Source organism: Miniopterus natalensis, chromosome 17 (assembly GCF_054644295.1).
Source record: "Miniopterus natalensis isolate mMinNat1 chromosome 17, mMinNat1.hap1, whole genome shotgun sequence".
NCBI lineage: Eukaryota > Metazoa > Chordata > Mammalia > Chiroptera > Miniopteridae > Miniopterus > Miniopterus natalensis.
In genome coordinates this window covers 41344377-41367519 of record NC_142097.1, presented here as the reverse complement: position 1 = coordinate 41367519, position 23143 = coordinate 41344377, and the positions used below count along the sequence as shown (strand labels likewise).

The 23143-nt window shown below is 57.5% G+C and overlaps 1 protein-coding gene across 1 annotated transcript in view; it reads left to right on the top strand.

Moving 5' to 3' along the window:
• SDK2 (sidekick cell adhesion molecule 2) overlaps nt 1–23143 on the top strand; it is a 181217-nt gene that overhangs the window by 131208 nt on the left and 26866 nt on the right. Inside the window, exons 13-30 of the mRNA XM_087826335.1 lie at nt 957–1133; nt 1457–1593; nt 2148–2295; nt 4929–5069; nt 5447–5628; nt 6037–6152; nt 12651–12846; nt 13040–13138; nt 13708–13899; nt 14899–15020; nt 15608–15717; nt 15819–15969; nt 16968–17205; nt 17888–18003; nt 18668–18857; nt 20163–20261; nt 21176–21370; nt 22304–22505. Coding sequence (XP_087682461.1) covers nt 957–1133; nt 1457–1593; nt 2148–2295; nt 4929–5069; nt 5447–5628; nt 6037–6152; nt 12651–12846; nt 13040–13138; nt 13708–13899; nt 14899–15020; nt 15608–15717; nt 15819–15969; nt 16968–17205; nt 17888–18003; nt 18668–18857; nt 20163–20261; nt 21176–21370; nt 22304–22505 — 2811 coding nt within the window. The remainder of the gene's footprint in view (nt 1–956; nt 1134–1456; nt 1594–2147; nt 2296–4928; nt 5070–5446; nt 5629–6036; nt 6153–12650; nt 12847–13039; nt 13139–13707; nt 13900–14898; nt 15021–15607; nt 15718–15818; nt 15970–16967; nt 17206–17887; nt 18004–18667; nt 18858–20162; nt 20262–21175; nt 21371–22303; nt 22506–23143) is intronic.

Below are 23143 nucleotides of genomic sequence, written 5' to 3'. Positions count from 1 at the left end.
GTAAATATTCCATCCGTGGTGCTCCTGTGCTGTATGGGCAACCCCACTGCTAAAGCAGCTGGCATCGAGGCTGGGAGGGGCCCTGCCCTGATGCCACTCGAGTAAGGGCCCCTCCACTCGAGGCAGCCGCATCCGGGGCGCCATCTGGTGGCCACTGGGCATGTGACGGTCCGTATGGCCACCCCGGGGACCCTGGGAGCCAGGGTTAGCGGAAGTGGTCCTAGACTTTCAGAGCAGCACCTGTTCTCAGAGAATCCACCTCGGTCCCCAGTTTGAGAAGCGCCCCACTTAACAGCCATCGTGTGGTTCCGGCCCACATGCCTGGAAGTCGCATAGGTGTGGTGAGAACCCGGGATGTGCGGCGGGGCCTGCCTTCCCCAAGCCGGCCCCCACGCGTGTTCATGGCAACCTGGCTGTGTTTTCTCAAGAGCAGTTCCAGGGGAGATGCTTGTCAGACGCGGGCGTGTGTGATTTCTCGAGCCCCCTTCCTTCGTGCCGACCGACCGGAGCTGAAGGGATTTTTTGGACGCTGAGGTCACGTTGTCACAGTGATGCATGGGTCCAGTGATTCCCGTAATACTAATTGCGATGTGGTCTGTGCGGAGATGTTCCCTCTGTCCTGCTGTGATCTGTCAACCTCCCTGCCGGCTCTCAGCGCTGAGCTGGGCGGCGGCCTCTGGCTAAAGCCGTGAGGCTTTGACCCGGACCTGAACCGGAGGCGTGAACGACCCGTAATAACTTAATGCGCTTCGCCTCCTGGGCACACGCCTGCCCCCCCCACACCGCTCAGGCTTCCACGGTGCCCCTCCGGAGGCCAGCCCCAGCGATCCAGCGGGGGCCCGGGGACTGCCCCCCGCCCACCTTCACAACTCTCTCCTGCAGACCAGCCTGGGCTGAGCGCACCCCCGAGAGCACCCCACTTCCCTCCCTCCCTCATTGGTTCTCCTTACCCCTAGGTATGCCTGGGAGAGGGACGGAGCCACCCTGGGCGTGGAGAACAGCCCCCGCGTCCGCCTGGACAAGAACGGCTCCCTGCACATCTCCCAGACGTGGTCGGGGGACATCGGCACGTACACCTGCCGGGTGCTTTCAGCCGGGGGCAACGACTCGCGCAGTGCCCACCTGCGCGTCAGGTGAGCGCCGCCCGCCCAGGCCCCGAGCAGAGGGGTGCAGGCAGCAAGGAGAAGGCTCGTTCGGGCAGGCCACCAGGTGACCTGGGACCACTCACCTTCTCCCCGGACACCCGCAAGCATCCTTCCAGGTTGGGCCCCCTGCCAGAGCAGGGGAGCCGGGTATGGCCCCAGTGCACAGGTGGCTCCAGTGCCAGAGGGATTAGCCCAAAGGCCACATTTTGTGGCTGAGCACCAGGTGTCGTGGAAGTTCAGTCCGAGCCCTGGCTGCCCGCGTGTCACCTGACTCTAGACCTCACCTGCGGCCCCACCGCATCTCTCTCCAGGCAACTGCCTCACGCGCCTGAGCACCCAGTGGCAACTCTGAGCACCTCGGAGAGGCGGGCCATCAACCTGACGTGGGCCAAGCCCTTCGACGGCAACAGCCCCCTGCTGCGCTATGTCCTGGAGATGTCGGAGAACAGTAAGAGCGGGACTCGGCCGGCTGGGTCCCAGTGCCAGCCCCCGGTGCTCGGCCTTGGAGCACACCCTTCCCTCTGGAGCCTTGGCTTCCTCAGCTCTCATGTGACAGAATCTGCCCGCGGGGGTCGCTGTCACAGTTGAACAAAACGCCCCATGAGACAAGCAGGACACAGGGCCTGTCACACCAAAAACCTCCGGGAAGGTGGCGACTCTCTTTTTATCCTCGTAGCTGTGAACTCCAAAATTAGCAGCCACAACTGAAGTGGTGTTTTAAATCCAGTTTGCCTAGGGCTCATCGATTGGAGGGGAGGAAAAAAGAGTGGAAAAGACAGATGCGCCTCAGTTCCTGTGAGCACTGCCTCCTGCCCAGCACACTCCACTCCCCCCCACGCCGGCTAAGGGGACCTAAGCTATGACATGACTGGCCTCTGCTGGACCAAGGGGGGTGGCACTCCTCTGCTAGCCCAAATGAGGCTGGACCCCGCTGGGAACGGGGGGGTAAGAAGCATCGCCCCCCAAGATGCCCACCTCTGCCCCCACCCTCTGTCCCTGCAGATGCCCCGTGGACCGTGCTCCTGGCCAGCGTGGACCCCGAGGCTACCTCGGTGGCGGTCAAGGGCTTGGTTCCCGCGCGCTCCTACCAGTTCCGTCTCTGTGCCGTCAACGACGTGGGGAAGGGACAGTTCAGCAAGGACACGGAGAGGTGAGAGAGCAGGCCTCAGGGACGGGCTGAGGGAAGGGCCGAGAGGGGCCAGGCTCCGGGCAGGCCCTGGCTGGTCCTCCCTGAGCCCTCCAGGCCGACCCCGCGTCCGTAGGATGGGTGCAGCTCTCCCCCCTGCCTCACAGGGAGATGGTAGCCAGGAAATGGGACCAGACCCCCGGCTGAATTTAGCCGTGCCCCTCACTGGGCCCTCTGCAAGGCCCGAGACCTGCCTGCGTCTGCCCCGGGTGCCAGGGGCTGTGCCCCGTCCAGTGGGCCTGTACTTCCAGAGGGACGGACACCCGCTCGGCCTCCACAGCCAGCGCCTCGGTGACGCCAGCCCTGTGAGGCGTTCCTCAGAGCTTTTTGAAAAACGACGGAAACTGAGTGAAAGCAGCAGGCCCTCCGTGTTCGGGCGTCGCGCAGCGAGCCCGCCATGTCGGGGCGAGTGCTGGCCGCCCCCCCGGGAGCGGTGCCTCCAGTGGGACAGGACGTCCGGGCGGCAGAGTGACAGCGGCCCGGCTTGCCTGCGCCAAGGCCGTGCGCTTTGCTCTTTACTTTTTATGTTTGTTTGTATTGTTCCCAGCTTTACTGAGACATAATTGACACACAGCGTTGTGTAAGGGTAAGGGGTACGACCTGTTGACTTGACACACTCATTCGCGGCGACACAAGACCACAGAGTTAGCTAAGGCTGCCGTCCCGTCGCCTTGGCCCTTTCCTTCCGTGGGGAGAACAGTGAGTGTCTCCTCTCTGGGCAACTTCCAAGCGCACGCTAATGGTATTAGTGGCTGTAATCGCCAGGCTGTGCGTTAGACCCCAGAGCATGTCCCTCTTACGTGGAAGTTTGTGCCCTTTGAGATCTCCCCGTGTACCCCATTCCCTAGCCCTTGCCAACCACCTGTCTACTCTCTGTTTCCCTGAGTTCGGCTTTATTAGATTTCACGTATAAGGGATATCATGAAATATTTGTCTTTCTCTCTCTGTCTTATTTCACTCAGCGTAATGCCCTCCACGTTGTCACAAGCGGCAAAGATCCTCTTAGGCGTGTCCGCAGACCTCTGGCTTAAATTGATCCTGTGGTTTTGCCACGGTTCCAACAAGCTGCCTCTGGATTTCACGATGGGTGGGGAGGGCCACGGGGGCCGTCACAGCCTAACAGGAGAGAAAAGTGGAAGCTAACAGCCTAGCATGGGGAGCAGCTACTGGAAGACTGTTCACTGTTTATTGAGCAGCTACTATGTTCCAGGCCATGTGTGGACCACTGGAGGTAGTGCAGGGAACAAAATGGGGAAGGCCCCCGTCGTTCAGAGCTACAAGATCCCAGGAAAAGAAGGGGGCTGGGTGAAAAAGGTGAAGGGATTAAGGAAAAAAAACGAAACCTCATAGACGTAGACAATGGTATGGTGATGAATTGAGGGAAAGGGAAGGGAAGTAGAAGAGGGAAACGGTGGGATAAATGGTGACGGAAGGAGCTGTGACCCGGGGTGGTGAGCACACGATACAATGCACAGGTGATGTATCTAGAATCGTACACCTGAAACCTACGTAATTTTATTAACCAATGTCACCCCAACAAGGTCAGTAAATAAAACTATATGCAAGGCATGAAATAGAAATAAAAGTTAATAGAATAGGCCTCTACTTTCCTTTCCAATCTAGAGGAGGCAGCCGTGTAAATAATTCGCCTTGACAAAAGAATAAAATACTACCTCTTAGATTCAAAAAGGCAAGGGAAAGGCCCCAAAGCACAGGGGAAACCACCCCACAGCTTCTCCAGGCCTTGGGGCTCCACTGAGTCATCTTCCAAATGAGGCCTCATACGAACGGCCCTGAGTCACCACGAAAAAGGCGAAGCCACCCTTCCTGCAGCTTTACACAGACGTGGGAGTGTGCGGTCTGCACTGGAAACCTATCCGTCAGAAGGCAAAATCATAAAAATATTAAAAAAGGGGAAAGACATCCATCAAAAATAATTAACTTTTGTTTTTAATGGATGCATGTCAGTTGTGTGAAAAACACACCGAGGTGGAACACCGAGTCCCCTGGCGATGCCCAGGAAGGAAACGAGGGGCACCCGGCTTCCGGAGGCGGGCAGGCGGAGGTGCTGGCTGTCACCCACACACCGTGTCACCCCCGCCCTGCCGGCCCCATCCAGCCTGGGCTCAGCGGGTGGGTAAAGGAAGCCCAGTTAAAGTACATCTCCAGCTGGCAACGGGAAAGTGAGCATTTACGCTCCCGCTTCTAAAACCCTTGACTCTCATGACGGACGTCTTCAGCCCCAACTGCTGCTTCTTTGACAGATGGGAAACTGAGGCCCACGTCCCTCAGCTGCACAGAAAATACATACATCTTACGCTTTACCGAGTTTTCAAAAGACTCGTACATACGTTGCGTCATTTGAGCCCCAACCAGTCTTATAAACAAGCAAGTGGAGCTTTATGCTATTTCTTTTACAGATACAGAAACAAGCTCAGAGAGGTTAAGTGACTTGCCCAAAAGCACACAGCAATTGTGCAGTCATCCAGGAACAGAGCCGGGCAGGGTTCAGCCCCCTCATATCCCATTAACCCTGTGTTTGCCCTTGGAACTAAGAGTGGGAAAAACCCACCCACTCCTGGTGTTTTCCTATCCAGGGTCTCCCTCCCCGAGGAGCCCCCCACTGCCCCTCCGCAGAATGTCATCGCCAGCGGCAGGACGAACCAGTCCATTATGATCCAGTGGCAGCCGCCCCCTGAGAGCCACCAGAACGGCCTCCTCAAGGGCTACATCATCAGGTAGGCGCCCACCTGAGAGACAGGAGAGCAGCCGAGGACGGGGGAGCATCGGGAATGGACTGGGGAGTGGATCTCCCCAGGAACTCAGTGTCCCTAGTTCGCCATCCCACAGTGACCTCCTCCCGCATTAAAACAGAAGGGTCCAGACACATCCCCAAGACCTGTGTTGCGCACTCAGGTAGCCACTGGTCACCTGTGGCTATTTAAATTAATTAAAAATAAGAGAAGTTCCTCGGTTGCACTCATCACATTTCAAGTGCTCAGTGGCCACACGTGCCGGCGGCTACAGCGACGGACAGCACGGATACAGAACGTTTGCACCGTCCCGGACAGTGACGCAGTGCCCGAGCCACCGAACCCTGGCTCCCTCCCCTCAGGTACTGCCTGGCCGGGCTTCCCGTCGGGTACCAGTTCAAGAACATCACGGACGCCGACGTCAACAACCTGCTGCTGGAGGACCTCATTATCTGGACCAACTACGAGATCGAGGTGGCCGCCTACAACAGCGCCGGGCTGGGCGTCTACAGCGGCAAAGTGACCGAGTGGACGCTGCAGGGAGGTGGGTGTCCCGGCTGCCCGGGGGGGGGGGGCCGCGGGAGAGGAGGGGCTGGGGGCGAGCGAGATGCAGGCAGAGGCTTCAGGGCTGCAGGGACCTTCTGCGAAGGTTCCCGTTTAACGGGATCATGAAACAGCTTACAGGTGGCGTTGGACCTGAAAACCACCCGGGCTTTTTCATAGCCAGTCCTTTCCTTTATGGGTACCCTGCAAAATGGGTCAGACAAGCTTTATCAGCGCAAACCAGTCAAGACGAGGGCATCTTCGTCTACGCAGCGAGGGGAGAGTGGACGGGCCGGGGGCCCAGCAGAGTCCGCAGACCCCCTCCCTCTGTTTTCTCTACTTAACTGGGCAAGACAGACTGGTCGTGCCCCTCCAGCCCCACCCCACCCACTTCTCTGCTCTCCTCCAGTCCCCACGGTCCCTCCGGGCAACGTGCATGCAGAAGCCACCAACTCCACGACCATCCGCTTCACCTGGAACGCCCCCAGCCCGCAGTTCATCAACGGCATCAACCAGGGCTACAAGGTGCGTGAGGCCGGCCCCTGTCCCGAGGGGAACCCGGGAGGTGCTCAGAGGGAGGCGCAGGAGAGGGAAGGGGCAGGAGGGAGGCACCCGTCTGCTTCTGAAATCATTGGTTTAAGCCAAGCAGAGGACATGTGACCACGGCAAAGGGCACAAGGCCTCTCTCCAGGCCAGATACAGGCTGCAAGGAGTGGCCACCACCCAGGCTGTGACCCAGTGCAGGGGGCATTCTCGGTGACACCGGCTTATGAACAAAACCGGGCTTGTTTCAGGCTAAGAAATACCAGGCGTAAAACTCCAGAGCCCGCTTCTTACCGCCAAGCTGTGGCTCTCACGGGCCACCTGTCCTTGGGCTGCACTTGACCCCCGGCTTCGTGAAAGGCGCGAGACCGGGCCCCGCAGGCTCTGGTTGAAGTCCCAGCGCTTCCTCTCGCTGGCTCCCTGGACGGGTTCTGTCACCTCTCCGAGTTTCCTTCAGTGGGTCTTTATTGAGCCCCACGCAGGGGAATGTTCTGGCCGCTGGGGAAGCAGAATAAACTCTGTTCGCTCATCCGCCAGGAAAGACGATAGCAGTGCCGATTCCTCAGGGCCGTGTAAGGACGAAGCGAGACAGTATTTGTAACCGGTTGTTCACAGTGATAGGCACATAACAGGTGTTCCGAAAATACCTGTAGCAATTGCGGTGACGGAAGCGTGTCCGTTTGCTTGGGCTGCTGCAACGAGGTGCCCTGGACCGCGGGACTTAACAACAGAAATGGGTTCTCTCGTGGTCCTGGAGGCGGGAAGTCCGGGATCAAGGTGTCGGCAGGGTTGGTTTCCCCTGAGGCCTCTGTCCCTGGCTCGCAGGCGGCTGTCGTCTCCGTGGCCTCGCATTGTCTTCCCTCTGCGTGCGCCTGTGTCCAAATCTCCGCGGTTGGTCTGTAGGTTCTCTCTCTCCCGCTCGCTTTCTTTTTCTAGCAATGTATTGAGTCAAGAGTCTCCGTCATTCGCACCGTAGAATTTTTCACAGTCTGGACGTTGCTGATTGTATCCCTGCGGGGTCGTTGAGCGCAGGCCTCTGAAAACTATCTTTGCAGTAAATTGGACTTAGAATGAGAGGCTTGATCAGATTCAGGTTTGAGGAATTTTCTTTCTTCACAATATTACTCCCTGGATGGTGGTGTGTGTTTTCATCAGAAAGCGTAACGTGTGGCTGCCTCTTGCTGTGAGGTGGCCACCGTGGACCATCCTCGAATGAGCTATTTTTTCAATAGGAGTTGCAAAATTGAGACAGTCAGATGTTATAATTTTGTCTTGATTTATTAGCTGAAATACTTTTTAAGAAGTAGGATTTTCTCCTTACTAACTTTGTGGTTATCCAAAGGTACAGTTCATCCAGTAAACACTCAGTTCTTTTCCATTTCTTACCAATTCTCAGGATAATGAATTGGTTCCTTAGCAACTTCTGAGGCGACAGGTGACTTTGGGTTGGGGTGGAGGAGACATCTTTTTATTTTTTGTTTTGTTTGGGGTAGTATTATTATGTACTTAAGGATTATTTTAAAACACCTCTGATATGTCTCAATCCACTGCCTTTATAATTCTTATTGATACCAAACTGAACCATCACTGGCCTCTTCAAGTTGGCTCATGAATCCTTTTGACATGGACCCCGTAGTCTTTTTTTCAAATATGTTTTTATTGATTTTAGAGAGAGAGGAAGGGAGAGGGAGAGAGAGAGGGAAGCATCGATGCAAGAAAGAGAAACATCCATTGGCCGCCTCCTGCACCAGGGATCGAGCCTAAAACCAGGGCATGTGCCCCGACCAGGAATCAAACTGGCGACCTCTCCATGCATGGGACAGCGCTCAACCAACCGAGCCACGCCGGCCAGGGCAGGCCCCAGTAATCTTCGATATCTCCCTTGCTACCCGTGGGACACTACCTACATTTCCTGCACTGTGCCTGGGGTCAGCCTTGTCTTCAAGGAGTCTTGTTCCTTTAGTAAGAATGAGAGTTAGACGCCACAGACTGGGCACCGAGGTGCTCATGTTCTAGCATTGGTTGCTGTTTCTAGGCCCTATTGATGGACAGCTAGGAAATACTGTTGTTGTTTTTTGTTTTTCCAATTCAGTTTGAGGCCTACACGCTTCTTAATAATCTCATTGGTCTTTTGTCTGTATCTCTTTTCTCCAGACCAAAACTCCCGTTCCCCCTGCAGCAACATAGTCACCCACGTACTCACTCCACAGATGCCCACGCTGGTTCAGAATAAGAATATCAGCACTTTGATCACTGAAAATAGTTTCGGATCACCGGCAGTTCTTTTCGTTCTCAGAGTGTGTCCCAGTGGGGCTTCCCTCACGCCACACATCCCGGGGCTGCTAAGTCTTGTGAAGGAGTTTCTCGCTGTGTAATTCTGCTGCGGCTCAATACGCGGTTAGGCTCATTTGTTTCCGTTGGGTTTCGACTTTTAGGGATTGATTTTTTTAATTTCATTTCATTTTGTAATTATGCAGCCTATTGACATGGCTCCAAAGTTAAATCTGCAGAGTGAAGTAAATTCACGGACAGTCCGCCTGAACGCCGGTCCTCTCCCTCTTGTCGGTTTGATCTCTTTTTGTTTGTTTTGGTTCTTCCTTACATTTTTTTCTAACGTAAGCAAGTATATACATATGCAAAGGCCTGTCCTCTCCCTTCTGGATAAAATGACGACAAACTCTAGACACTTTCCCCATCTTACTTTTTTGTTTGTATTACATCCTGAGACCATGCTGTAGGAATATACAGAAATATTCCTAGCTCCTTTTTCACAACTGTATCGTAGTCCATTCTGTAAATCTCCCATAGTTTTGCCCGCCTGCTCCCCAGTGAAGACAATTTGGGGATTGCCAATCTTTTACTATAACAAACCTTTCTGTGTCTTTGTGCAAACACCATTTCATATTCTCACATCTAACCTTGGGGTGGGTTCTTAGAAATAAGATAGCTTAGTCAAAGGATAAATATGAATATAATTGTGCTACTATTGCCAAATTCCCCCATTGTATTTTTTAATTTTTTACTTTGCTTTTTAAAATAAATTTACATAATCCTATAGCATCAATCCTGCATCCCACCCCAGGCCCTTGTCTACCTGGTTCTAGGCCACCCACCCCGAAACTCTCTACACTCCAGGGCACCACTGTTGTTAATTTCTCACATTCAGGATGTTTTATGGGAATTCATGCAAATGCAAAGAGACAGACAAAGAGGGAAAGAGAGAATTTCCTTTATTTATTTTTTTTTAACTCCAGAAGCCAGCAGGCCATCCTAACTCTCAACCCCATAATACACTGCTTTCACCCGATAACTATTATTGTCCCTTATAGCAGCCTGAGGGCCAGAGAGGTTGAGTGACTTTCCCAGGGTCACACAGTAAGTGACAGAACTGGACTCTGTCCTGCTTTCTCTCCACTTTGGCTGCACTTTCTCCCTCCCTACACACACACACACACACACACACACCCCACCTGCAGCACCACCCTCCAGTTAAAGGGTTACCTCCCTGGGCCTCTGCTCTCTAAGTGGGACTTACATGTCCTGGCATCTGTGTGTGGTGGTCCTCCCCAGCACACACGCACCCCACCCATGCTTGGGGCAGCCAAGTCTGCTTCGAATTCAAGACCAGGGCCCTAATAGAGTGAATCACAGTGACCCCAAGTAACAAGAACAGGCACAGAGACAGCCAAAGGAACCCCTAACACTCGGCTGGCGACTAAGTGTACCTCAGTGGTGTCCACCAAAGGTCTTGGGTCCACAAATCTGAAGCCAGATCCTGGTGGGTTCTCATGCAGGTTCCTCAACCATCCTGAGCCTCAGTTTCCCTTTATGGAACAGCACTGGCCAGTGGTTCCCATCGAGACCTCACTGTGCTAATGAAACGGGACTGGTCAGTGATGGGCTTAACTCAAACCAGGCACATAGTACAATCTTGTCAGACGGAGCCTGTTGTGTATGCTGGTCCTGCAGTTCCATCCCCTCCCTGCCCAGAGCCCAGCTCCTTTCAGGCGATAGAAGGTGCAAAGGGCAGTTGGAGTGTCTTCCTGACCCTAAAGGGGAGGCCTCAGCCCTAAGCCTCCTGCTCTTCAGATGCAGCTAGAGAAGGACAAGGGGCTCGAATCCCAGCATAGATATTTTTGTTATTCTTAATCCTCACTGGAGGATACTTTTTCCATTGATTTTAGAGAGAGTGGAAGGGAGGAAGGGGGAGAGAAAGAGAGAAACATCGATGGTGAGAGACACCGATTGGTTGGTTGCCTTCCACACACGCCCCGGACTGGCGATCGATCCTGCAACCCGGGTACGTGCCCTTGACCAGGAATCGAACCCACGACCCTTTGGTACGTGGGCAGCTGCTCTAACCACTGAGCCGCACCGGCCAGGGCTCCAGCGTAAATATTTTGACGCAGCCAAAGTCTTGCCACTCATGTGGGCTTCTGGCCTAAAGTCATTGTCGCGACCTCAGACCACGCTGCCGGGGACCCTATGCCCTCCTTCTGGGCCCTTTCAGAGACAACCTCTCGTGATATTGTTTAAGGCACCTGTGAAGACACCCTTTGTCCTTTGTGGGGTTTTTTAATGGTAGTGAGTGTCATTGGCCTAAACCCAATACAATGATATTTATCCAGATTTTGCCCTCGCCGGGGAACACACCGCACAATTCATTCTGATGGCGTAATTAATTCAAATTTACATTAATTAAATTAAAACATTAAACTTGTCTCTTAATCTACTCCGAAGAAGTTCGGCGATTTAATTGCTATGAAACAAGATAACTGAAATAAAGAGGATATTTAACATACTTATTAGATGCCACTTAGGATTTCTGATGAGTATTTTTAGGGTCTAATTAGTGTCTAATTAACTTGCTATAGGCTATCTTTTCACAATACCAATTAGATTTCCAAACATCCCGTGTAAACTCGTGCTGATGAAAGGAGAAGATTAAGCATTGTTATGGGCGGGAGCTAATCAGGAGGCATCGGCAGGCTATTGTTCTATATCTATAAATACCCGCACTTATTAAAACTCATCAAGTGTTGCTTTTCACCATTAATTGCTATTTAATTAACTTCAAATAAATGAGGAAAATCTCTGAGACCAGCTCTCAGTGTTGGAGGCAGATGAAGAACCCAGGAAACAGGACTGTAAGGTGAGGGATCTAGAGGCAAGAAGAGCCCCGGCCGGTGGCTCGGCTGGTTGGAGCGTGGCCCGTGCACCAAAAAGGTTGCAGGGTCGCCCTGGCCAGTTTGGCTCAGGGGTTGGAGCCTCAGCCGGAGGACTGAAGGGTCCCGGGTTCAATTCCCGGCCCAGGGCACATACTTGGGTTGCAGGCTCGATCCCCGGCCCCGGTCAGGGTGCGTGTGGGAGGCAACCAGTAGATGTGTCTGTCTCACATCGATGTTTCTCTCTCTCCCTCCCTTCCACTCTCTCTAAAAAAAACAATGAAAAGAATATCCTCAGATGAAGATGAAAAAAAAGAAAAACAGAAAAGAAGAGGTTGAAGGTTCAGCCTCCAGTCAGGGCACGTAGGGGAGACAACCAGTGGATGTTCTCTCTCACATCAATGTTTCTCTCTCTCACTGATGTTTCTCTCTCCCTCCCTCTCTCTCTCAAATCAATAAACATACCTTCAGATTTCTTTTTTTTAAAGATGCAAGAAGAGAAGGAAGGGGAGGCAGGAAGCTTGTGCAGCCATGAGTAGTACTTGTAGAGAGGAGATTAGACAAAAAAAGACATTGAATTTCCAGGGGGTTTTCTTGCCGGCGCCCACCTCTAGGGGAGAGTTAAGACTGAAGTCTCAACCTGGACAAGTTTAAAAAAATAAGAGTTACCCGCAAGCCACGGTTCTGTAGGAGAGCCTCCAGGGAGCCGCCACCCCAGCCCAGACGGAGAAAGGTATAGGAGGCCAGGTGCCGGATTAGAGACCCCGGGCTTTCTGCTTGCTGTGTGATATAGAGTAAGTCGCTTAGCCTCTCTGAGCCTCACTTTCCTCATCTGTGAAAAACAGGGCCGGCTTCATGGGAGCTCAGCTGGGCAGTGGCTCAGGGCTCCATGCTCAGAAGGACCCCACGCGCGGTTCAATGCTCCACTGCCGTCATCTTGAAATTCTTACTAATTTTTGCAGAAGGGGGCCCTCTGTCTTCATTTTACACTAGACCTGCAAAATAGGTAGCTGATCTTGATAAAAGGTCAGACCTGTCTTTGGCGGGTCACTGTGGGAGTGAATCTACAAAGCCGCGTGGCTCCCGGTGCCTCGTGGTCACTCAGCGATCGGAGCATCACACCAAAGGAAACCCCCAGGACGCGTGCCCCAGCGCCTGGGGGTGTCGGCACGGCGCCCTTCCCTGGGAGGGGGGACCACAGGGACCAGGGCTCCTGGACGCTCCCTGTCCACTAGCCCAGCCTGTGGGAGAACGCTTGGCCTTTTCTGGAACATTCTGACTGCCCGGCCTTCGTTGCTGGCCTCCCTCCCCCCAGCTGATCGCCTGGGAGCCAGAGCAGGAAGAGGAGGTTACCATGGTGACCGCCCGACCCAACTTCCAAGACAGCATCCACGTGGGCTTCGTGTCCGGCCTGAAGAAGTTCACGGAGTACTTCACCTCCGTGCTGTGCTTCACCACCCCCGGCGACGGGCCTCGCAGCACCCCGCAGCTGGTGCGCACCCTTGAGGATGGTAGGCAGCGCCCCCCCCCCCCCCCCCCGTGGCCTCTGCGCCACCCACCCACCCAGGGGCCAGGCACCGGGAGGCCCTGGGCTTGTCTCCATCCCTGGGCGCCCCTGGGACACCACAGGCTGTCTTGCAGACGGTGGTCTCTGCCTGGCTCTAACTGGCATTGGGTGGCGTGGGGGGCCCTCTTGGGGTACAGTGCCTGGGCCCGTGGGACACCTGAGCTTCAGTGACATCCTGGACACCTCGCTGAAGGTCAGCTGGCAGGAGCCGGGAGAGAAGAACGGCATCCTCACAGGTAGGCACCCTCTCAGGTGGGCACCCTCACAGGTGGGCACCCTCAAGTAGGCAGGGCTCTCAGGTGGGCACCCTCTCGGGTAGGCAGGGCTCTCAGGTGGGCACCCTCTCAGGTGGGCACCCTCTCAGGTGGGCACCCTCTCAGGTGGGCACTCTCACAGGCGGGCACCCTCACAGGTGGGTACCGTGGTATCACTGAACATAGGTAAGGAGAAGGTCACCTTGTCCATCCCTCTGGTGTCCATCCAGAGCTCCCAACAGCCATTCCTTAGAAAGTCCTCAGAGGAGGCTCGTGGACCCTGCGCTCTGTGACACATCCCAGTGTTCAGCCCCAGGCCCCACGTGGCCACCACAGCGACCTGCTCTTCCCCTCCCTGCAAATGGGGGCGTCCCACAGAGGGAACACCGGGCCCCCAGGCAAGATGCCTCCACCCGCCTCAGCCCAGAGCTTCGGGCGTGTAGCTAACTGCCCGGCAGGGGAGAGGGGAGAGGGGAGAGGGGAGAGGAGGGGCAGGCCCAAGGCCAGCTCACAGCCACGGCCAAGCTCATGCCGCCCTCGGGGGTCCCCAGGCTACCGGATCTCCTGGGAGGAGTACAACCGAACCAACACCAGAGTGACGCACTACCTGCCCAACGTGACCCTGGAGTACCGCGTCACTGGCCTCACCGCGCTCACCACCTACACCATCGAGGTGGCCGCCATGACCGCCAAGGGCCAGGGCCAGGTGTCTGCCTCCACCATCTCCTCCGGGGTGCCTCCAGGTAGGTGCCCACACGGGGGCACTCCTGGCCTCTTGCTGTTGATCAACAACCCCCCAGGAGGTCCCTTGTCTCTCAGGAGTGTTGGCTTTCTTCAGCTTTCTTCCCCAACTTCTGCCCTGCTCTGCGACCTTGAGCAAGTCAGGTGTCCCCTCTGTGCCTCAGTTTCCCCTTCTTTATTGATGAGGACATAGACCAGATAGCCACGTGGTCCTGCCTGCATCAGTGAGGCTATGTTTGGGTGGCCTGGCCAGAGTCCCTCTACCTGCCCCTGAGATGGCTGAGGTTCCCAAGCTTCGGGTGACCTCAAGTGATAATGACAGTGACAAGTATTTACATGGTGCGCCTCCCCCCCCCCCCCCCCCCCCCCGGCTCAGAGATAAGTGCTTCATATACATCAGCTATCCCTGAAGTAGGTGGTACTATTATCATCTCCATTTACCAAGGAGGACCCTGAGGCACAGAAGAGTTAGGTAATTTGCCCAAAGACACACAGCATGGAAGCAGTGCCTGTCTGACTCCAGAATCTGTACTCTTTCTGCTCCTCCTGAGCCCCAGCGCCCCTGGTCTGAAAAGGGGCTGCCACCTACCCCCACCCCTCCTTCTCATCTCCTTGGGTTTGGGAGGGGTGATCCGTTCCACCTCTTTCTGAGCCCAGCTTGGTTTGTGTGGTCCCCAGCTCCACGCGAGCATCTCACGCACATGCAGACCCCAGAGAGGAAGCCTTGAGTGCCCAGCTTGATTCCTGGCCCTGGGAGCCTCCCTGGGGGGCTAGGGGGGGTCTGTCCACCCCTGAGTCAGTCTCAGGGCCCTGGTACGAATGTGCTGAGCCATGAGTGCAGGGACAAGGACTGTGTTGGCCTGGTGAGGCCACGCTATGCTCCTCCTCAGAGGTTTCTAGAAAAAGTGCAACACAGCGCCCTCTGTGCCCAGAGAATCCTGTTCCATGTGGAATGAAGTCCCTCTCACCCCAAATCTTTCCGTCCTGTCTTCCTTTCTCAGAGCTCCCGGGGGCCCCCACCAACCTGGGCATTTCCAACATCGGCCCCCGCTCCGTGACCTTGCAGTTCAAGCCAGGCTACGATGGGAAGACCTCCATCTCCCGCTGGCTGGTGGAGGCCCAGGTAAGGCCGGTCCAAGGGGAACCCTGGTGCCTGGGCAGCCCACTCCCGGCCTTGGGTGTGCCGACATTCCTGGGTTCCCTTTTCCCCACGTCCTCGCCAGCACTTGCTGTTGGTTGATGTATTGATGAGAGGCCTGCAGCCCTTTAAACCTGCACGAGGGGAGCATTCAGGAGTTCCAGCGCCTGGTCACACTGCAAGGATTCGGATTCAGATTCTGATTTAGCTGGGGTTTTAGAAGCCTCCAGGGTATTCGGAGGAATCACCTGGGGAGCCTGTTGAACACAGCTCCCTGGGTACCAGTCTCAGATGATGGGCTAGGTCTAGGGCGGAGCACAGGAGTGGGCCTAGGGCTGAGCACAGGTCTAGGGCGGGGCACAGGAGTGGGTTTATAACATGAGCCTCCGATGCAGGGGGGCTGGGAGTCACACCTGACGTAATATTTAAGGGCCTGCACAGATGGTGGCCCCATCTGGTGCCTCCAGGCGAGCCCTGGGCAGAGTTCGTGTACACCCTAGAAGCTGGGGCTCAGAGCGTCTCGCCTGCCTTGGCCCACAGATGGGGAAGTCTAAGGGTATTTCCCTTTCCAGGTAGGTGTGGTTGGGGAGGGAGAGGAGTGGCTGCTGATCCACCAGCTCGCCAATGAGCCCGACACCCGCTCCATGGAGGTGCCCGACCTCAACCCCTTCACCTACTACAGGTAACGGGGCCAGAAGGGGGAGGGCTGCCCAGACCCGGACGGGCCTCCGCCCTGAGATCCTGCCCTCACCACCTTGCTCATCCCCATTCCCCCCACCCCAGCTTCCGCATGCGCCAGGTGAACATCGTGGGCACCAGCCCCCCCAGCCAGCCTTCTAGAAAGATCCAGACCCTCCAGGCGCCCCCCGACATGGCCCCGGCCAACGTGACCCTGCGCACAGCCAGTGAGACCAGCCTGTGGCTCCGCTGGATGGTGAGGCTCCCCGAGGGCAGTGGGGGTGGGGGTGGAATGTCTCCTCAGTGCTCGTCACCTGCAGAGGTGTCATTACCTCCAAGGGGCCGTGTCACAGGGGCATCCACCGGAATACCTATCGCTCCCTTCTCTCTCTCTCTTACACGTCCAGCCTGGAGAGGTGCCTGATAACCAATCTCAGCCAAATACACAAACGCCCCGTGCGAGGGGAGGGAGCTAGAAAATGCTGTGTAGTAAGCACCGCTCTGTGCCAAGCCTTTTGCTTTTTTTTTTTTTTAATGTTTTTATTGATTTCAGAGAGAGGAGAAAGAGAGATAGAAACAGCAGCTGCCTCCTGCACACCCTACTGGGGATCGAGCCCACAACCCGGGCATGTGCCCTGACCCGGAATCGAACCGTGGCCTCCAGGTTCATAGGTTGACTCTCAACCACTGAGCCACGCCAGACAGGCAGCATTTTGCATTTTTAATTCCATTTAATCCTCCCAGAAATCCCGCAAAAGACACATTACTATCCCAATTTAGAGTTTAAAAAAGGAAGCTCAGAGAGGTTAGGAATCCACCTGCAGCCACACAGCTCCCAGGGGTGGGTCTGGAATTCAGGTTTTATTTGTTCCACCAACACAGGAGCGAAGGGCTGCTTCTGAGGTTGGGGGACGGGGGGAGGACCCTTAGGTTTGGCTCTCAGACTGTCCCTACAGATCAGGCTTGTCACTACCCCAGGTAACCCTGGAGGAGGGAATGATACTAACATGCTGAGGGCGCCCTCTCCCGCCAGGTGCTGTTCTTGGCTTTGAGCCCTGTCCACAGGCCTTCTCAGGGCGTCTGGGCCCCCAAACTCCCAGCCCTCACCACTGGCCCGCTGCCGTCCCACCTCGGGGAACAGGGGAGACCATTTCTCCCTGAAGGCTCCCTGGAAGAGGGGGCACAAGCCAGGCGGTGTTTTGTACACGGGGGGGCCGGCCTCACGGCGGTGCTGCCCCCTCCCCTCCCCCGCAGCCTCTCCCGGAGATGGAGTACAACGGGAACCCCGAGTCGGTGGGCTACAAGATCAGATACAGCCGGGCGGACGGGCGCGGCAAGGCGCTGAGCCACGTGGTGCAGGACCGCGTGGAGCGGGAGCACACCATCGAGGACCTGGAGGAGTGGACCGAGTACCGCGTCCAGGTCCAGGCCTTCAACGCCATCGGGAGCGGGCCCTGGAGCCAGGTGGTGATGGGCAGGACGCGGGAGTCAGGTACTGCCCCCTCGAGCCAGCTGCCCCCTAACTTCCCGTGGCCTGTGACTGCGACGCCCCCCTTTGCCTCTCTGCCCTCAGGGCCTCCCGAGGGCACAAAAGCTGGAGCCGTTGCCCTGTTCGTGCTCACGCCCAGCCGAGCCCCGCGTGTTGCTCGTCCCGCAGCTATTCCCGCAACATCTGCCCACTGCCCCCACCTCTGTGCCCTCACCTTCAACCCTGACACCAGAGCCTTACGTGTGGGGGTTGGGTTAGCTCGCAGAACATTCCAGAAACACAGCCAGCAGCTCACAGGGGCCTGGCAGGGGGTCGCCCAGAGAACGCGAGCCCCCAGCCTACGGGCAGCCCTCATTTGTCCACACGTGGTTTTCCTCACGGTGGCTTTTTCCTGGCACCTTTTAAATGACGGGTCCCACCCACCCTGGCCCCTGGCCCCTGGCCCGCCCCTCAGGCTGTGCTGGCAGGAAACGCGGGCTCAACCTAACGTTACCTGAACAGAGGGCGAGGGGGGCGACTCTGGAAGGAGACACTATATGTGATGTTCCGGAGCCAGAAGGGGCCGTGGCAGGAAATGCCACCTGGGGATGTGCCCCATTTCCTCCCCCAGGGCCCACTGCGCTCCCGTCCACTAGAGTCCGCTCTGGGTCTTGACGCCACTCTCCTCGCCCCCTTTCTCCCTCAGTCCCGTCCTCGGGCCCCACCAACGTGTCGGCGCTGGCCACCACCTCCAGCAGCATGCTGGTGCGCTGGAGCGCAGTCCCCGAGGCCGACCGCAACGGGCTCGTGCTGGGCTACAAGGTGAGCCCCGGTCTGAGGACGGAAGGAGGCTGAGGCTCTGCCCCGGCTTCCCCGCCCAAGGCGCCCTGTCCTCGCCACCCCCGGCGCCCAGTCTCTGCCTCTAGAGTGGACACGGGGGATCCGCCTGGCTTCCCATCCACCAGTCACCATTGCAACCATAGAGTTCCCCCCTTAGGGGTGGGCAGGCTTCCAGTGAAGCCACAGGGTCCTTGGGCTGTCCCACCTCCCCCAGGAGGCCACGCTGGCTGCCCCAAGCCTCATTCTCAGCTCCAATGGGCCCAGCTTCAGTTCTATTATCTTCTAGAATTCCTCCCCAAAGCCCAGTCTACCGGCATAGTTCAGCCCTGGCCTGGAAATCAGAAGATGTGACTTGATGTCCCGACTCTGCCACTACTGGCTGTGTGACCTTGAGCAAGTCACACACCCTCTCTGGGCCTGTTTTCCTATTTGGCTGCTCTCTAAGGAACCTTCCAGCTCCATGGCTAAGTGCGGCATTGTGTCCCCCACCCTCCCGGAGCACTAGCTTTGCCTCCCTGGGGCCAGGCCACTCCAAGGAGCCTGTCTACCCGCTCCATCCACCCCTCAGCCCCTGGGGAGGGATTTAGAGAAGGGCTGGCAGGGCAGACCCGGGCCAAGGCGCTCACCCTGTGCTGGGCTCCCACAGGTGCTGTATAAGGAGAAGGACTTGGACGCCCAGCCCCAGGTCTGGCTGGTGGAAGGGAACTCGTCCCTCAGCGTCCAGCTCACGGGCCTGGGCCGATACGTGCTCTACGAGGTCCAGGTGCTGGCCTTCACGCGCATCGGGGACGGCAGCCCCAGCCACCCCCCCATCCTGGAGCGGACACTGGATGACGGTGAGCTCCCACCCCTGCGAGCCTGGGAGCCACCCCGCCTCCTGCCACCCCCCACCCCCCGCGGGGTCACACTCTGTTCCTGCGAGAGGCTGGTTGCTGAGGGCCACCAGCCCCGCTGCGAGGGGATGCTGATCGCAGACTGCGCACCCCTGAGGGAGAAAGGACCACTCGGGGGCAGTTTAACCTCTGACTCTTGCTCTCTCTCTGGGTCAAGTGTCCAGAATAGAGACTTTGCATCCGGTTTGATGTCCTGCTCGCCTGGGGCAGGCTCACCTTTGAGCCAAGGTCTGTGCGAGGCAGAGGCTTGGCTTTTCCTGGGCATGAGCCTCCTGGTCCTGTTTGCAAAACAGTGATGCCAGCGGGGCTCTGGGCATTCACCCTGCAGCAAAGGCAGACTGACGGGGCCTCTGGCCTCTCCCTTTCCCACACACAGACTCACAGGCTGCCCCCCACAAACATCTGTGGGGTACAGACAAGAATGCACAAGGAAGCCCAAATACCATATGTCTGTCTAGTCTAAAGTTATAAATCAAGTTACTGAGCTGTTAAATTAAATGTGTCCTGTCCCCCTACCTTCACAAATACATTCTCCTACGACCTGGAAGGCCAAGTTCAAGTTTAGAAATCTCACCCTTCGGGGTGCACTGTGTTGGAATGAGGCGTCACAGGGAGAGCTCGACCCCCGACCCCCACCCCCAGGTTTTCTCCCACCCTTTCCTCTGGCCCATGCCATTCTGTCTCCATCCACATGCCCCAGAAAGCTACCCCTTGCCCATTTCTCAGGCCAGAGGTGCGAGTCTGGCGGTGGGAACCCAGGAGACAGGCCCGTACAGACCCAGGGAGCACGCTCCGGACTGTCGGGCAGGGGATTCCAGGATCCCAGGATTCCAGAGCGAGGTCTAGAAAGAGGAATGGTGTGGGCTCAGAGTGGACCGTCACCTTACCCCACGGCTGCTGCACCCATGGGGGCAGGAAGTCAGAGTGGTACCTTCTAAAGCACAGACCCCCCCTTGCCCAGCTCTGAGGGCACGAACATACGTGCACATGTGCACAGGCACTGAGCTACAGGAAGCTGGAGCCTCGGTCCCTTTTAGTCCTGCCAAATCATGCCTGTTTGAGGGTAGAAGCCTCAGATAGCATCTTGGTGTGAGGACACGGTGCCCAGCACAGAGCAGCACCCATGAAACTGTTGTTGAGCTGTGTGCCACCCACCACACAGCTGGTCTGGCCTCTCCACACTGCTCTGCTGAGCTGAGCTGGGCGGCTGCAACTCACTGTCACCCGCTTCTCCTTTGTCCCCTCTAGTCCCGGGACCACCCATGGGCATCCTGTTCCCAGAGGTGAGGACCACATCGGTGCGGCTGATCTGGCAGCCCCCCGCTGCCCCCAATGGCATCATTCTTGGTAAGCCTGTACCCTTTCATTGCCCTGGTGTAAAGGAGGTAAATTCGGTGTTGGCAGGGGGAAAACTAGACCAAGGAGGTGCCCCCACCTCCTCAAGAACAGTTCTGAGTTGGTTTTCTCCCACTAGACATCTCAGTCTGTAAGATTAGCAGCTGGAGGGCAAGGTCACAAATCACTGGTTCGCTTTATGCCCCCAAGAGCCCCAGGTCCCCAGCCCGGTGGTTATCTGGTAAACATCACTGCTGTTCCCAAGTGTGACCAGGTGAGGGCGCCCTGGCTGGCTGGGCAAAGCCAAGCTCACAGGTGGGAAACAGGAGCTGATGCAGGGGGAGGGATGGTGCAGGTCAGATGCATCAGTTCAGGTTCAGGTTCCTCCCCTAACACACACGCACAGCCTCCCGGGAAAAGACTCATGGGTTGAAAACTTGAGCAAGTCAGTTCCCGCCATGGCCTCAGCCCCCTCACCTATAGAACAGTGGGTCGGACCCCCTGGGCCTGGCCCAGGCTCAGCCCTGACGTCCCGCAACAGCTGCCCCCGGTGAATGCCTCAGAAGGCAGCCTGGAGACGGGGAAGGGCAGATGCACTGGGCGTAAAAGGACTGGGCTGGAATTCCAGCTGTCACTTCCTAGCAGCTGGCCTGGCCTCTCCAAGCCTCGCTTTCCTCACCTGGGGCTGTTCAGGTGGTCACAGACACTGCGTATAGAGCCCCTGTCCGTGCCCCCCTACAGCCACACTCCCCAAGTGGCAGCTGAGGACACAAGAGTGACCAACAGGGCTTCATGCAGATGGACCACAGCCAAGGTGGCCCCCATGCAGACATTGTGGTGGCCGAGGAAGGAACGGCCCTTTCTCGGGAGTTTGGGGGCTGTTTGCCCTGCTTCTTAGCACGGCCTGTGTCCCTCTTCCCCCCCAGCTTACCAGATCACGCACCGGCTCAACGCCACCACGGCCAACACGGCCACCGTGGAGGTGCTCGCTCCCAGCGCCCGCCAGTACACGGCCACCGGCCTCAAGCCGGAGTCTGTCTACCTGTTCCGCATCACCGCCCAAACCCGAAAGGGCTGGGGAGAGGCTGCCGAGGCCCTGGTGGTGACCACTGAGAAGAGAGGTGACTACGCACTGGGGCTGGGGAGGCCTGACGGTCAGCCGAGGGGCCCCCACCCGCCAGGTGTTCTGATCCTCCCAGTGGACCTGGTTAGGGTCGCCCGGCCCTGGTCTGGAGTGGAGAGTGGGCCCAGGTGCCTGCCTAACCGTCAAGGTCAGGAAGGGCCCTGGTGGAATTCCAGAGCTGAACCGGGGTTCCCCTGCAAGGATCCTGCTCCCCCCAGCCCCCGGTTCTCTGAGGGCAGGTGCTGAGACCTGCTTCTGAGACTGTCTGGTGGAGAGAGGATGGCATGCAGCCCTGGTGCCCGCCCTCTGCAGGGCTTTCCAGAAACATTCCTGTGAATGGGGTTTATTAAACAACATTCCCAGGAAAACCCGGAGGGCAGTGGCCTCAGCTGGGGTTACTGTGCCCCCAGGGGACATGGGGCACTGTCCAGACATTTTGGTTGTCACACAAGGAGGGACATGCTACTGGCATCCAGTGGGTAGAGGCCAGGGTCCTGCTACGCACCCTACAGTGCACAGGACGGACCCCAGAGCAGAGTCCTGGCCCCGCCTGCCAGTGCTGACGCCAAGAGGCCCAGGGGCAGGGCGCGGGGCAGTGAGGGGGAAGCCCAGCTCCGCGGGGCATGAAGCCGGAGAGGGGAGCGGCCTCTGTCCCACTCAGCAGCAGGGGACAGTGTAGGTCCCATCTCAGCACCGTGGCGGGCAGGGGAGCAGGAGCTGGGTGTGCCTGTACCCCTCATTGTCAGTCCCTGGCTGGGCTGCCCACACACCTGGACCTCTGGCCGCCTGGACAGGTGGCTGACCCAGAGCCACACAGGTGCCGGCTGTTGGGATGGGGCAGGGGCGCCAGGCCTGAGCCCAGGGCACCTCCTTCCCCTCCCGAGAAAGCGCACCCTCTCCCCGCGGCTCATCGGCTGCCCCCGCCCTGCAGACCGCCCGCAGCCCCCCAGCAAGCCGGTGGCGCTGCAGGAGGACGTGAAGCCCCGCAGCGTGCTGCTGACCTGGGAGCCGGGGAGCGACGGGCTGTCCCCCGTGCGCTACTACACCGTCCAGACGCGCGAGCTGCCGGGCGGCAGGTGGGCGCTGCACTCCACCTCGGTGAGCCACAACGCCTCCGCCTTCCTGGTGGACAGGTGAGCCCGCCCCCCGAGCCTGGACGGCCCTGCGGGCTGGGGAGGCCCCCTCCGCCCTGGGTGTCCGGGCCCGCGGCCCCCGGGCCTCTCCCCGGGGCCTCTCCCCGGGCCTCCCCCCAGCACGCTCAGCCGCAGCCCTGGCCTCCCCACCTCCCCTCTCCGGGGCCCTGGTACAGCCGCCTCTTAATTCTCTGTTTCTGGAGCCTCGAAGCCCCCACGTGAAGCGCTCCCACCCTCGTTAGCGATTCCCCCCAGCCAGGCGGGGTCTCCAGCTCCGTCTTTAATGGGGGAGCGGAGCCTCACTCCGAGACTCTGGCGGCGATGGGATTCCTAGAGGGTCGTATTTTTTACATCGCAGTTGACGTGACCGAGAGTTTTGAACAGCTCTTTCCCCCTCACCCTCCACCCCCAATAAATCAAAAAGGAAGCCGTTTGCCTGGAGAGGAAATGAGGCTGATAGAGGTGAAATGTGGTTAACTCCTGAGAGCCTCGATCCGTCCTAAATGTACTAGATTCGGGGAAGAGGTGGCAGTTCCAGGGGGGGGTGTTGACATGCAGCGCCGCTTTCCTCCCAGGCAAGAAATATGCAGGCCGTCCCTCTTGGGGCCCTTGTGGCCACACCCCAAGCTGGCATAGTC